At 46.3% G+C, this 12935-nt stretch overlaps 1 protein-coding gene across 1 annotated transcript in view; it reads left to right on the plus strand.

Annotated features, from left to right (window-relative positions):
• The first annotated feature begins 865 nt into the window (after window positions 1–865).
• Window positions 866–12935, plus strand: part of MCF2L2 (MCF.2 cell line derived transforming sequence-like 2) — a 308714-nt gene continuing 296644 nt past the window's right edge. The window contains exon 1 of the mRNA XM_077826650.1: window positions 866–1057. Within this exon, the coding sequence (XP_077682776.1) occupies window positions 979–1057 (79 nt within the window). The 5' untranslated portion in view covers window positions 866–978. The remainder of the gene's footprint in view (window positions 1058–12935) is intronic.

The raw sequence follows: 12935 nt of genomic DNA on the forward strand, positions 1-12935 counted from the left end.
GTAAACTGGTATTTCACATCTTTCTTTCTTCTTTCCTTTTTTTAAAACCAGGGTCTTTTGAGATTAACTTCCCACTCCCCAGGGAAAATTCCCTGTGCAGAGAATAACACTGGGCTGGTTTGGATCAATGAAGGATTTTGGAAGGAAAAGCGAAGCCACAGGGCTTATCAATATCACCTTGCAGGAGGGTGGGGTAGGGGCTGAGTTTCTGCCCCCTGTCTTCACCTGGTGCTTTGTTCACTCTCTACAATGGGGAAGGTGCCTTTAAAAATCCTGCCAAACCCAAGGACTGAGTAATATTCAGATCCATAGCGTGATCTCAGGTTTTAAACAGCCCACCGCACCTCTCTCTTTGTCCAATGTTTCCAGAAGAGACGTGATGAGGATTTTAACAAACTCTCTATGCTCAGTGTGTGTGTGTGTGCTTTATCCTTTAAGGTCAACCAAGCATAAGACTTAAAATGGACATACATCTCTCACTGCCAAAGGTGGAGGAGGGTGGGGGCAGAGAAGCACCAGCCTCCTTCCAGCCACTCCTGAGTAAAGAGAGAGCTGACCTCAGGCTGCAATGGTGTGATTTCCCTTTGCAAGCGCCACTCCTCTTTACAATAGTCCATAGCTCCAGGATTTTTTCCTGACTCAAAGCATTAACATCCCCAAGCCTCCCTGGAGGCAGGTAGCGGGCAGCTGATTTGTCTCTTTATTCCTTGCCTCGTTCTTAAGGGGGGGGATAAAACCCCTAAGCAATCAACTCTGCTTTTTTATTTTATTACCTTTCATGTAAAAGAACCTTTGTTAGGGGGTTATCCCCACGCATGCAGGGTTGCAGACTGCAGGAGATGGCCAGTGCCCAGGAGATGTAAGGAGCTTGGAAGAATCCTACCCTGGGAGTGGTACTTGCTTTGTGTGTGTGTGTAGCCTCCCACTCCAGTTGCATTTTTTTTTTTTTTTTTTAATGCTGTGCAGTGCTTCGGTGAGATGCTTTTTTGGTTAAAAGAAGAAGAGATGTCACACCAGGAGCTAACCCAGCGACTGGCTACAGTCATCACTCATGTGGGTAAGGTATCTCTCTTCTTCCCCTTACCTTTTGCATGGATTTTGGGCTCACTTCTCTTCACCTCCTCCACAGGCTGGGAGGCAAGTCTGCTGTGCCTTAGGCTTGTTTCAGTGTGTATGGTAACACCCATTGTTTCATGTTCTCCGTGTATATAAATCTCCCCACTGTCTTTTCCACTGCAAGCATCCGATGAAGTGAGCTGTAGCTCCGGAAAGCTTATGCTCAAATAAATTGGTTAGTCTCTAAGGTGCCACAAGTCCTCCTTTTCCTTTTGCAGCAGCTTTGTGTGACACCTTGCGAGGGATTTCGGCGCAATTGGCGAATTGCAAAAAGCTTGCCCTCAAAAAATCTTTTGGTTAATGCATTTGTCCACTGTGCAATTCTTTAGGCTTTTCAAAAAATGCAGATGTGCTTATTGTGAATTGAATTGCATTAAATCTACACGGGTAGTAATACCTGCCGATGAAATGCTATAAGGGCAGGGGCTGGGTTAGGGCCTCTCTATAAAATGTATCTGGCTCGTCTTCACAGCACTATCTTGGGAAACTAAAAATTGCAGCCAGTTAAAATGTAATTCTGTATTTTTACTGTCAGTGCTGTTTGAAGGGTTCTGGAAGACCATAGGGCAGGTGGATGAGAGCTGTTTTAGATCCCAGGCACCTGGTAGTTTTTCTTTTCTTAATCTCTGAAGGATTAATAATCCTGTGATGCACTAACCTGGGCACACTGAGTTAGGAGGAGGTGGTGGTGGTGGTGGTGGTTTAACCTGCTAGCCAGGTGTTGACAATGATGAGCAAACAACTGCAAGAAACTGCCCATTAATTACTTCACCTGCAATGTCTCAAAGCATGAGTTTTACCAGATGAAAATAATCAAGTTAATAAGGCAGTGGAGTATGCTTTTTGCACCTTTATCTTGAGGCATACAATTGAGCAAAAGCTGATTGTGACTGTTTAAAGTAGGTGAAGAGAACATTTTTTTTAACTGACTAGGCAGGGAGGCATATTTCTATAGCTGTCCATTTCTGTAATGGATTATGTATTGTGAATACAAAGGACACTGAAAGCATATTGAATTTGTATAATATCTGTGCTAAAATACTGTGGGTTCAAAGCGTGGCTTTCAAGTAATGTATAATAACATTTTAGATTCAGATGTTTGTGTGTTTGTTGATCTTAGCTGTAGAACCTAAATGGTTGGTGGTGGGTATGTGCTGATTATTGCATTAGGCAAATTTACATATAGAATTTTAAAATAATATAAAATTAAAGCCCCAGTCCTGTAACATGTTCCACACATGGAACATGGATGGGCCTCTGTGCCTGGCTTCAGTGTGGCTTGATGGGGGTGCTAGGGTTTGGCCTTGGAGAAGCGTTTGCAGGACCAGGAATTAGACCAAGAAGACAGAGAGATGCATGTGAAAGCTACTGTGTAACTGTAAGATTAATTATGTATTGTCTGAATTTGTGTCAATCAGAAAAATAAAATTAAAGACTCTGGCATTCATTTTGAGGCAAATATTGTTTTGTAAAGCTGGGATTTCAAAGGTGCTTAAGGGATTTAAGCACTCATCGATTTCCTCCCCTCCTCCTGTCTCTTTAGGCTCACTTGAAACCCCCCATCTGCTATATTATCACTTAATTCTTCCCCCCCCTCGCAAAAGTAGAACCTTTGATATACCTGAAGATGAATGCCAAGATTTGCTAATATGTAAATTAGAGGTATGTCAGCCTCCATTTGGGAACTTCAGAAATGTAGGAACCTGCTTTGACCATTAGTGATCAGACTAATGCTTTGCACTTTTCATCCAAAGCCTTCTCAAACATTAATTAATCTTCACATGTCTCCTGACAGCTGGGGGTGTATTACATCTGTATTACCCAGGTGAGAGAAATTCAGTGGTTTTCCCAAGATTATGCAGCAAGTCAGTGCTAGTGGGAGAATAAAACTCAGATTTCTAAACCTTGCTCTGAGTACTAAAACTAAATTCTCTGCTTCTGAATAATTCAGGGCATGGAAATCTGATCTGAATGTTTCCATAGAGTGTGCAAGTATATATAAAATAAGGGAACCAAAATATATTTGTACAAAAATGGAAGTGATTAAAAAACAAAATCCATCTTTTTTAAAAAACATTTTTCATAACCCTCTGCTGATGCACTGTTTTTTCTGAATCCCACATTCTACTGTGAGTCATGTTAGCAGAATCAACAGCTGATTATTAAATCAAAAAGTCCTTCTATGGCAGTGGTTGCAGGCAATCTCAGTGCACTGAGAACCTCTCAAAGCTCTGATAACTTCCCATCCCATGCAAGAGCAGGACAGCTACCATTATGAATACACTTAATAGTATTTGCTACTTCAGTAGCACCTTTCATCCCAAAGAGACCCAAAGCACTATTCACGCTTATTGACACTCAACCCCAGTACAATGCAGCTACTTCTGGGATGGAAATACAGCACTCAACCAGCACAATAGTGAGAAGTGGCGGAAGAGGAAATTTGGATATGAGCTAGCTCCTTCTACTTACAAAAAGTACCAGGGGATCTTTAATGTCCATGCAAAGTAGGCAAGACCTCCATTTTTAAATGTCTCACAGGGGAGTGTCACATGCATATGAAACTAGGAACATAGAGAACAGGACTGGAAGGGATTTCCTATGTCATCGAGTCCTGTCCCTGCTATCACAGGAAATCCTATCCCGTAATCCCATTCATGAATTTATCAAGCTCCATCTTAAAACTAGTTAGGTTTTTTACCCCCGTAACTCCTATTGGAAGGCTGTTTCAGAACCATACTCTTCTCTGATAGTTCAGTTGATTTCCATGTGGGAGGAGGCTTCTATCTGCCTTGAAAGGATGATTTAAGTCTGTGAGGATCTAAGTGTTGGTTCCAGGGACTCTGTGTTTCCAAACACACGCCCTGATCCTTCTGTGAGCTCCACGCAGATGGCACCTGCTCAGAGTCAATACATTAAAGCTCATTGCGGGATCAGTGTCCAAATATGTAGGGCACAGTGACTAGTTTACCTCTGCACATATCCTTTTGGTGACCTGCACCTTGTAATGCAGCTTTTTCTCCGTGCTGATCAACAGATGCCTGATTCCGATCTTTTTTTTTTTTTTTTTTGGCACTAGTGTGCTTTCTCTGATTTCAGTGGAGTTACTCTTGCTTTACACTGGTGTGGATGAGAACAAAAAGGGACCTAAGGTTCCTAGAACTGGTGCACTTTGTATATTTTCTCCTTCGGATCCACAGAGCATGGGAAATGTTCCCCAGAGCTCACTGCAGAAATTGTTTCAAGGACAGATATAGAGTAAAAAAAAATAATTTACACACTTTCCTTGAGTGACACTTCTCACCTTGCAAGATTGTGTTCCTTGGGTAGATGGGTGAGAAGCTGTTCGTTATGATGGAGAGAAGAACCCACGCTTGGGGTCTGGGGCTGACAGTGGCTGTGTGTTTGTGTGGGAATTCTTTCACTCTTCCAGCTTGCAAAACCCACAGGAATAAACCTCCATGCCCCCACAATCCCACCCACGCCTGGCAGCTTGTTCCCAGCTCTGCTGTGAGTGGGAAGAGCTCTCTGGGCATTGGTATGCAGATGGGCACACCCACCAAGTGTCCCACTTTGTCACAAGATTTTATTCTTTAAAATGACTTCCGCAATGAGGCGGGGCCACCAGGACAGATGTCAGCAGCTTAAGAAGGAAACAACTGAACTCGTACCCTACGTTTGCATTAAACCCCTCAGTACCATTGAGGCTTGGTTTACAGAGATGCTAAGTGTCCACAGCACCCTTTGATTTCAGGTGAGGTTGACTCTGAAAATGAGGACCAGGTCAAAATGAGCTGGTTTGTTAGCGTCTCTTGTCTTGGAAGCACTGAGCTAAAACCTTAATATGTGTATAACCTGCTACGTAAACTATACATGAAATAATAATAATAATAATAAAAAAAGGACCTGCACTTATATCACAGCTTCCATCCGCAGTCTCAGAGTGCTTTACAAATATTAATTGTAACCTCTCATGGCTCCGTGAAGTAAATGTTACCCATTTTACAGATGGGGAACTGAGGCTCAGAGTGGCGACATGACTTATCCTAGGTTCTCCTGAGAGTCAAGTGGCAGAGCCAGGAACAGAACTGAGATCCCCTGACTCCCAGGCCTATGAATTCACCACAGGATGTCAATTCCCGTCACCTGGGTTCCATCCCCGCCATAGGGCAGTTGGGTGAAATGTGTCTGCAGCACAAGGCCATGCAATGCCGCAGTGTAGGACAGGAAGTAAAGGAAGATACTGCATCCATTTGAATGTGCAGGAGGAAATTAGGTCAGCGGAATATAATAATCCAAGATGGAACTGTGATCAAGATTGATTTCGTTTTTCACGTGCTGGTGTCACAATATCTGTCTTGTGCTGTGAAACTACCAGTTATCTTAATATATATCACAGCTTTGCACAGAGCATAGTAAACATTGCTAATCTGTGTCCTGTGTACAGCACTCTTCATGTTAACTTTTTAAGCAATCTTCCTTAAACTTACTGTATCAGATTGCGCCCTTTGTTACTTCTGTGCAAATGCAACCCCACTGATGTCAAGTCAAAGAAAACCACACTGTCCATGGATCATTCCTTTGGTCTCAGACTACCTCAGAGCATTCATGCAATTTAGGATTTCATTTCAAGTACGTTTATTTGGATCTGTTCTAGACCCGGTGAGCAACTAGTGATGACTGACCTTTTTGCATCAGCCAGAAAGCACTGGTTTTCCTCACCTTGCTCTCTGATGCAGACAGAGGGCGTGTCCTTTGTTCCATTGCCCATAAAGAGGGATTTAGAAATCTGCAAAGAAGTGTTTGCTAAATCTGCAGGGGTTTTCCCTGCAAAATCTGCAAAAATGTGGTGGAGTTTTTTCTTCCAAGATCAGTCACTCTTTGTTTTCTCCTATTCTGCTTCGTGGACCTGTTTAATTGCACAATCAGATTAACTCGTTGTAAGACAGAAGGGGAGCTATTAAAAAGATATTCACTGGCTTTTTAAAAACTGAACAGTAAGCAAAGCTTGTAAACGTAACCAGTGTAGCTAATAAAATCTGCAGATGCTTGTTTTGTATTTCCCAAAATGTAGAAATTCATGGGACTTTAAATAACACCTTGTACTTCAAACAAACAAATGCACTTTATACATTTTGTTGAGTCTCTCTCTGAAATAAAGAACATGTGAAACTGTCAAAAACTATGGATCCAGAATAGTGTTCTGGGTTCTTCTCTATACCTACCCAAGATACTTAGTTGTAGGGCCCTACCAAATTCATGGCCATGAAAAACATGTCCCGGACCATGAAATCTGGTCTCCGCCTGTGAAATTTGATCTTTTGTATACTTTTACCCTATACTATACAGACCAGTGTTTCTCAAAATGGGGGTCCTGACCCAAAACGGAGTTTCAGGGGGGTCACAAAGTTATTTTAGGGGGGTCATGGAATTGTCTCTCATACTTCTGTGCTGCCCTCAGAGCTGAGAGGCCAGAGAGCAGTGGTCGCTGGCCAGCAGCAGCAGTCGGCCAGCAGAAGGGCAGAAGTAAGGGTGACAATACCATACCATGTCACGCATACTGCTGGGCGGCCGGAGAGTGGTGGCTGCTGACTGAAGGTGGCTGCAGGCGGCAGCACAAAAGTAAGGATGGCAATTCTGCACCCCCTCACCCCCAAAATAACCTTGTGATTTCCCCCCCCCCCCAACCTTTTGGGTCAGGACCCCTACAATTACAACACCATGAAATTTCAGGTTCAAATAGCTGAAATCATGAAATTTACGAGTTTAAAAATCCTATGACTGTGACATTGACCAAAATGGACCCTGAATTTGGTAGGCAGGGACGGATTAATCTTCTGTGGGCCCGGCTCCAAACATATTTGTAGGCCCCCATGGGGGCAATGGAACATGGTGGGTGGGGGTGGAGGGGTGGTGTGTCGGTCCCTGGAGTGAGGGGCCAGTCAGGGGCAATGGGGCATGGCATGGAGAGGGCAGCCCTGCTCTGCCCAGCCCTGTGAGAGGGCACTGTTTACAAACTGGCAGTTGCCAGACACACAGTAGCCTGCCTGGTCCTGTGCTTCCAGCATGCCTCTTCCCCTCGGGGGCAGGCCCATGCCATGGCACACATCCCCCCCCTCACCCAACACCGGAAACCCCCCCCCCATGGCCAGAGCCTGCCCCCGGACCCGCTATGCCCAGCGCCCCCCCGACCCTACCACAAATGCACAGTGCCCTGCACAACACCATCCCTGCCCAGCACCCCCCTGCACACAGCCCCACCACAGCTGGCCAGCACCCCCCACATAGAACTCCCACTCCCTAGTGCCCCAACACACACAGATCCTCCCCGCCCCTTCACAGCCCAGCACCCGCCCAGGCCCTCCAGAGACCTCTCCCCCGTGCCCTGCCTACTGGCTGCACTCACCAGCCCTGCTCAGAGGCAACTGCGTCTGCCGGGCTGAGCTGGCAGTGCAGCGAGGGTTGGTCACGGGGCGGGGAATCGCTCTAGCCCCTCAGGATGAGGGCAGGCTCCCTCAGGACATACTTGCCTGGAGGGGCCCAGCCAAGCCTTCCCCCCTTTCCCCCCATAAATGACCAAGACTGGCCAGGCTTCTGCACCAGTCCCAGGTGGCTCAGCTCTGGGGAGACAGGCAGGGCCCTACAGGTGGTGGGAAGCAGAGACTGCCCGGAGCCAGAGGTGCACTGGGGTCCGGCCAGGGGGCAGAGAGAAACTGGCGGGTGGGGGCAGGGGGCAGAGAGGAGCCCTCCGCCAGCGGGCCGAGAGAAGCAAGTGGCTGGCGGGGTCTCAGGGCACAGTACAAGCAGAGCAGGCCGGGGCCCCTTCTGAGCATGGGCCTGGCACCATTGTAAACCTGGCACTGTTGGTAGGGCCTGACTTATATTGTCCTTTTGACTCGGAATGTAGGGGGGGAAAAGAGGCTAACCGGCTTCCAGAACCACTGGAAACGGTAACTCTGTAGCATGTTGTCTCCATTTCCTAACACAAGAACAAGGAGACATTTAATGACATTAAAAGGTGGCAGATTCAAACCCAATAAAAGTAAATGTTTTTTCACGCAGTGTGCGGTTAGACTGCAGAACTCATGGCCATAGGAAGCCGTTGAGGCCAAGAACTTCACAACCACCACTCCGGATCTAATTGCTATGATTTGTGTTACTGTAGCTCTTAGGAACCCCAAACATGGTGTAGGCTATAAAGATACTGCTTGTTTATGTTCTGTAGAAATGTGTTGAACTATAAGTAGCCCCAAAAATCTATTGGTTAAAAATAGGCTTGACAACAGTCAAGCAAGACATGGTAAAACAGGAGTGAAATCAGACTGCTCAGAGGCAAGTTAGAGAGATTAGTTCGCACACAACCCCAGGTCATGTTGTAAACATGTTTTGGTCCAAACTGGTTTTTACAAATGTTTCAGATAACTTGTTAATGTTGTGGAACATGCTTTCTAGACTGATAGTTATTGATGTAGAATTTACGCAGCTGCTAATGAAGATGATGATTAATGTTAAATAGCCAATGAGAAAGTAGAAAACATTGAATTGTGGTTTAAAAGGTGGATTTGGAGAAGGCTTTGGATTCTTTGACCATGGGATGGTGTTCCAAGAAGGAGGAGTGCTAGGCAGAGACGGGCTCCACCTAACGAAGAGAGGGAAGAGCATCTTTGCAAGCAGGCTGACTAACCTAGTGAGGAGGGCTTTAAACTAGGTTCACTGGGGGAAGGAGACCAAAGCCCTGAGGTAAGTGGGGAAGTGGGATACTGGGAGGAAGCATGAGCAGGAGCGCGCGAATGGGGAGGGCTCCTGCCTCATACTGAGAAAGAGGGACGATCAGTGAATTATCTCAAGTGCCTATACACAAATGCAAGAAGCCTGGGAAACAAGCAGGGAGAGCTGGAAGTCCTGGCACAGTCAAGGAATTATGATGTGATTGGAATAACCGAGACTTGGTGGGATAACTCACAGGACTGGAGTACTGTCATGGATGGATATAAACTGTTCAGGAAGGACAAGCAGGGCAGAAAAGGTGGGGGAGTTGCACTGTATGTAAGGGTGCTCAGAGCTCAAGTATGAAACTGCAGAAAAACCTGAGTGTCTCTGGATTAAGTTTAGAAGCGTGAGCAACAAGAGTGATGTCGTGGTGGGAGTCTGCTATAGACCACCGGACCAGGGGGATAAGGTGGACGAGGCTTCCTTCCGGCAACTAACGGAAGTTACTAGATCGCAGGCTCTGGTTCTTATGGGAGACTTCGATCACCCTGATATCTGCTGGGAGAGCAATATAGCGGTGCACAGACAATCCAGGAAGTTTTTGGAAAGTATAGGGGACAATTTCCTGGTGCAAGTGCTGGAGGAACCAACTAGGGGCAGAGCTCTTCTTGACCTGCTGCTCACAAACCGGGAAGAATTAGTAGGGGAAGCAAAAGTGGATGGGAACCTGGGAGGCAGTGACCATGAGATGGTCGAGTTCAGGATCCTGACACAGGGAAGAAAGGAGAGCAGCAGAATACAGACCCTGGACTTCAGAAAAGCAGACTTTGACTCCCTCAGGGAACTGATGGGCAGGATCCCCTGGGAGAATAACATGAGGGGGAAAGGAGTCCAGGAGAGCTGGCTGTATTTTAAATAATCCTTATTGAGGTTACAGGGACAAACCATCCCGATGTGTAGAGAGAATAGTAAATATGCCAGGCGACCAGCTTGGCTTAACAGTGAAATCCTTGCTGATCTTAAACACAAAAAAGAAGCTTACAAGAAGTGGAAGATTGGACAAATGACCAGGGAAGAGTATAAAAATATTGCTCGGGCATGCAGGAGTGAAATCAGGAAGGCCAAATCACACCTGGAGTTGCAGCTAGCAAGAGATGTTAAGAGTAACAAGAAAGGTTTCTTCAGGTATGTTAGCAACAAGAAGAAAGTCAAGGAAAGTGTGGGCCCCTTACTGAATGAGGGAGGCAACCTAGTGACAGAGGATGTGGAAAAAGCGAATGTACTCAATGCTTTTTTTTGCCTCTGTCTTCACGAACAAGGTCAGCTCCCAGACTACTGCACTGGGCAGCACAGCATGTGGAGGAGGTGACCAGCCCTCTGTGGAGAAAGAAGTGGTTCAGGACTATTGAGAAAAGCTGGATGAGCACAAGTCCATGGGGCCGGATGCGTTGCATCCGAGAGTGCTAAAGGAATTGGCGGCTGTGATTGCAGAGCCATTGGCCATTATCTTTGAAAACTCGTGGCGAACGGGGGAAGTCCCAGATGACTGGAAAAAGGCTAATGTAGTGCCAATCTTTAAAAAAGGGAAGAAGGAGGATCCTGGGAACTACAGCCTCACCTCAGTCCCCGGAAAAATCATGGAGCAGGTCCTCAAAGAATCAATCCTGAAGCACTTACATGAGAGGAAAGTGATCAGGAACAGTCAGCATGGATTCACCAAGGGAAGGTCATGCCTGACTAATCTAATCGCCTTCTATGATGAGATTACTGGTTCTGTGGATGAAGGAAAAGCAGTGGATGTATTGTTTCTTGACTTTAGCAAAGCTTTTGACACTGTCTCCCACAGTATTCTTGTCAGCAAGTTAAAGAAGTATGGGCTGGATGAATGGACGATAAGGTGGATAGAAAGTTGGCTAGATTGTCGGGCTCAGCGGGTAGTGATCAATGGCTCCATGTCTAGTTGGCAGCTGGTATCAAGTGGAGTGCCCCAAGGTTCGGTCCTGGGGCCGGTTTTGTTCAATATCTTCATAAATGATCTGGAGGATGGTGTGGATTGCACCCTCAGCAAGTTTGCAGATGACACTAAACTGGGAGGAGAGGTAGATACGCTGGAGGGCAGGGATAGGATACAGAGGGCCCTAGACAAATTAGAGGATTGGGCCAAAAGAAATCTGATGAGGTTCAACAAGGACAAGTGCAGAGTCCTGCACTTAGGACGGAAGAACCCCATGCACCGCTACAGACTAGGGACCGAATGGCTCGGCAGCAGTTCTGCAGAAAAGGACCTAGGGGTGACAGTGGACGAGAAGCTGGATATGAGTCAGCAGTGTGCCCTTGTTGCCAAGAAGACCAACGGCATTTTGGGCTGTATAAGTAGGGGCATTGCCAGCAGATCGAGGGACATGATCGTTCTCCTCTATTCCACATTGGTGAGGCCTCATCTGGAGTACTGTGTCCAGTTTTGGGCTCCACACTACAAGAAGGATGTGGAATAATTAGAAAACGTCCAGCGGAAGGCAACAAAAATGATTAGGGGACTGGAACACATGACTTATGAGGAGAGGCTGAGGGAACTGGGGATGTTTAGTCTGTGGAAGAGAAGAATGAGGGGGGATTTGATAGCTGCTTTCAACTACCTGAAAGGGGGTTCCAAAGAGGATTGCTCTAGACTATTCTCAGTGGTAGCAGATGACAGAACGAGGAGTAATGGTCTCAAGTTGCAGTGGGGGAGGTTTAGGTTGGATATTAGGAAAAACTTTTTCACTAGGAGGGTGGTGAAACACTGGAATGTGTTACCTAGGGAGGTGGTGGAATCTCCTTCCTTAGAAGTTTTTAAGGTCAGGCTTGACAAAGCCCTGGCTGGGATGATTTAGTTGGGGATTGGTCCTGCTTTGAGCAGGGGGTTGGACTAGATGACCTCCTGAGGTCCCTTCCAACCCTGATATTCTATGATTTAATGTTAATTATGGGGCGTTGTTATAATTGATTATAAAAAGGATAGCACACTGATTTTTTAGATTAGACTTGCCTATCTGCCATCAAGGAACCATTAGAGAGGATTTTACCCACTCCCCTCATATAGGGACTGATCATCCCTAAATGCATCATTCCTTATTTTAACCATATAATTGGGACCACATATAGCAAAGGTGACAATGGACGCGGGCCCCCTTGTGCTAGGTGCTGTACAAAGACAGAACAAATGGGGGCAGATTATACTCTGTTTTCCTCTAAAGCATCTGGCATGGCCCCTGGCAGAGACAGGATACTGAACTAGATGGACCTTGGGGTCTGATCCAGTCTGGCAAGGCCTATGTTCCTATTTCGGTAGGCCTCACATTGTATTAGCAACAGCACGCACTCTGTCTCTCCCCCCTTTTCCGCAATAGCAGAAATAGTTGATTAGTTTCTGGTTGTTTTTGTTTCCGTGGATGAGTGGGTGTTTGTTGGTGTGCGAAGCAATTATTGAGGGAAAGCTAAATGGCAGAGCTGAGTCCTGCAATTAGCCCTGGTGATGCTCGTAGTGTCTTCTCTCCTGTGTCAATGAGCTGAGTACACTGGTTCCAGCTCCTGCGGTAAGTTCTGCCTCCCATACTTGGACACCTTCCTCTCGTCGATCATGATTTCATTTTCCAGGGGGCTTGTAGGCTGTAAGGGAGGTTGTGGGTGCATAAGGAGAGGTGATCACTCAGGTAGCCAGGGCCAATCCAATAGAGAGACCTGAATGAATGTAAGGAAGGATCGTGAATTACACTCTGTGCTCAGTGGGGAGCTGTCACAGACACCAGAGCACTAGGGCCATGTGCCCTCACTGGCTTGTATTTTGCAGCCAGTTGAAGCTTTTCCAGGGCATGTGGCTTCATTCCCCGATATAACGAGTAATTGCAGTAATTGAACCTGGAGGTCACAAATGTGTAGATCGCTGTGGCCAGATCTGTGTCTGGTAGGACGGGGCACAGTCTTCTGGCCAGTCCTAGGTGGAAGGGGATTTTTTTTTTTTTGTTGCCTGGTTATTTGGATTCTTCCGTGCTACTGGTGCCCAAATGGACCTCAAGGCTGTGATTGACTTAACAGTCTGATGACAGTGGGAGATAAATTCCTCAAATCCC

This window comes from Eretmochelys imbricata, chromosome 9 (assembly GCF_965152235.1).
Source record: "Eretmochelys imbricata isolate rEreImb1 chromosome 9, rEreImb1.hap1, whole genome shotgun sequence".
Classification (NCBI taxonomy): Eukaryota; Metazoa; Chordata; order Testudines; family Cheloniidae; genus Eretmochelys; species Eretmochelys imbricata.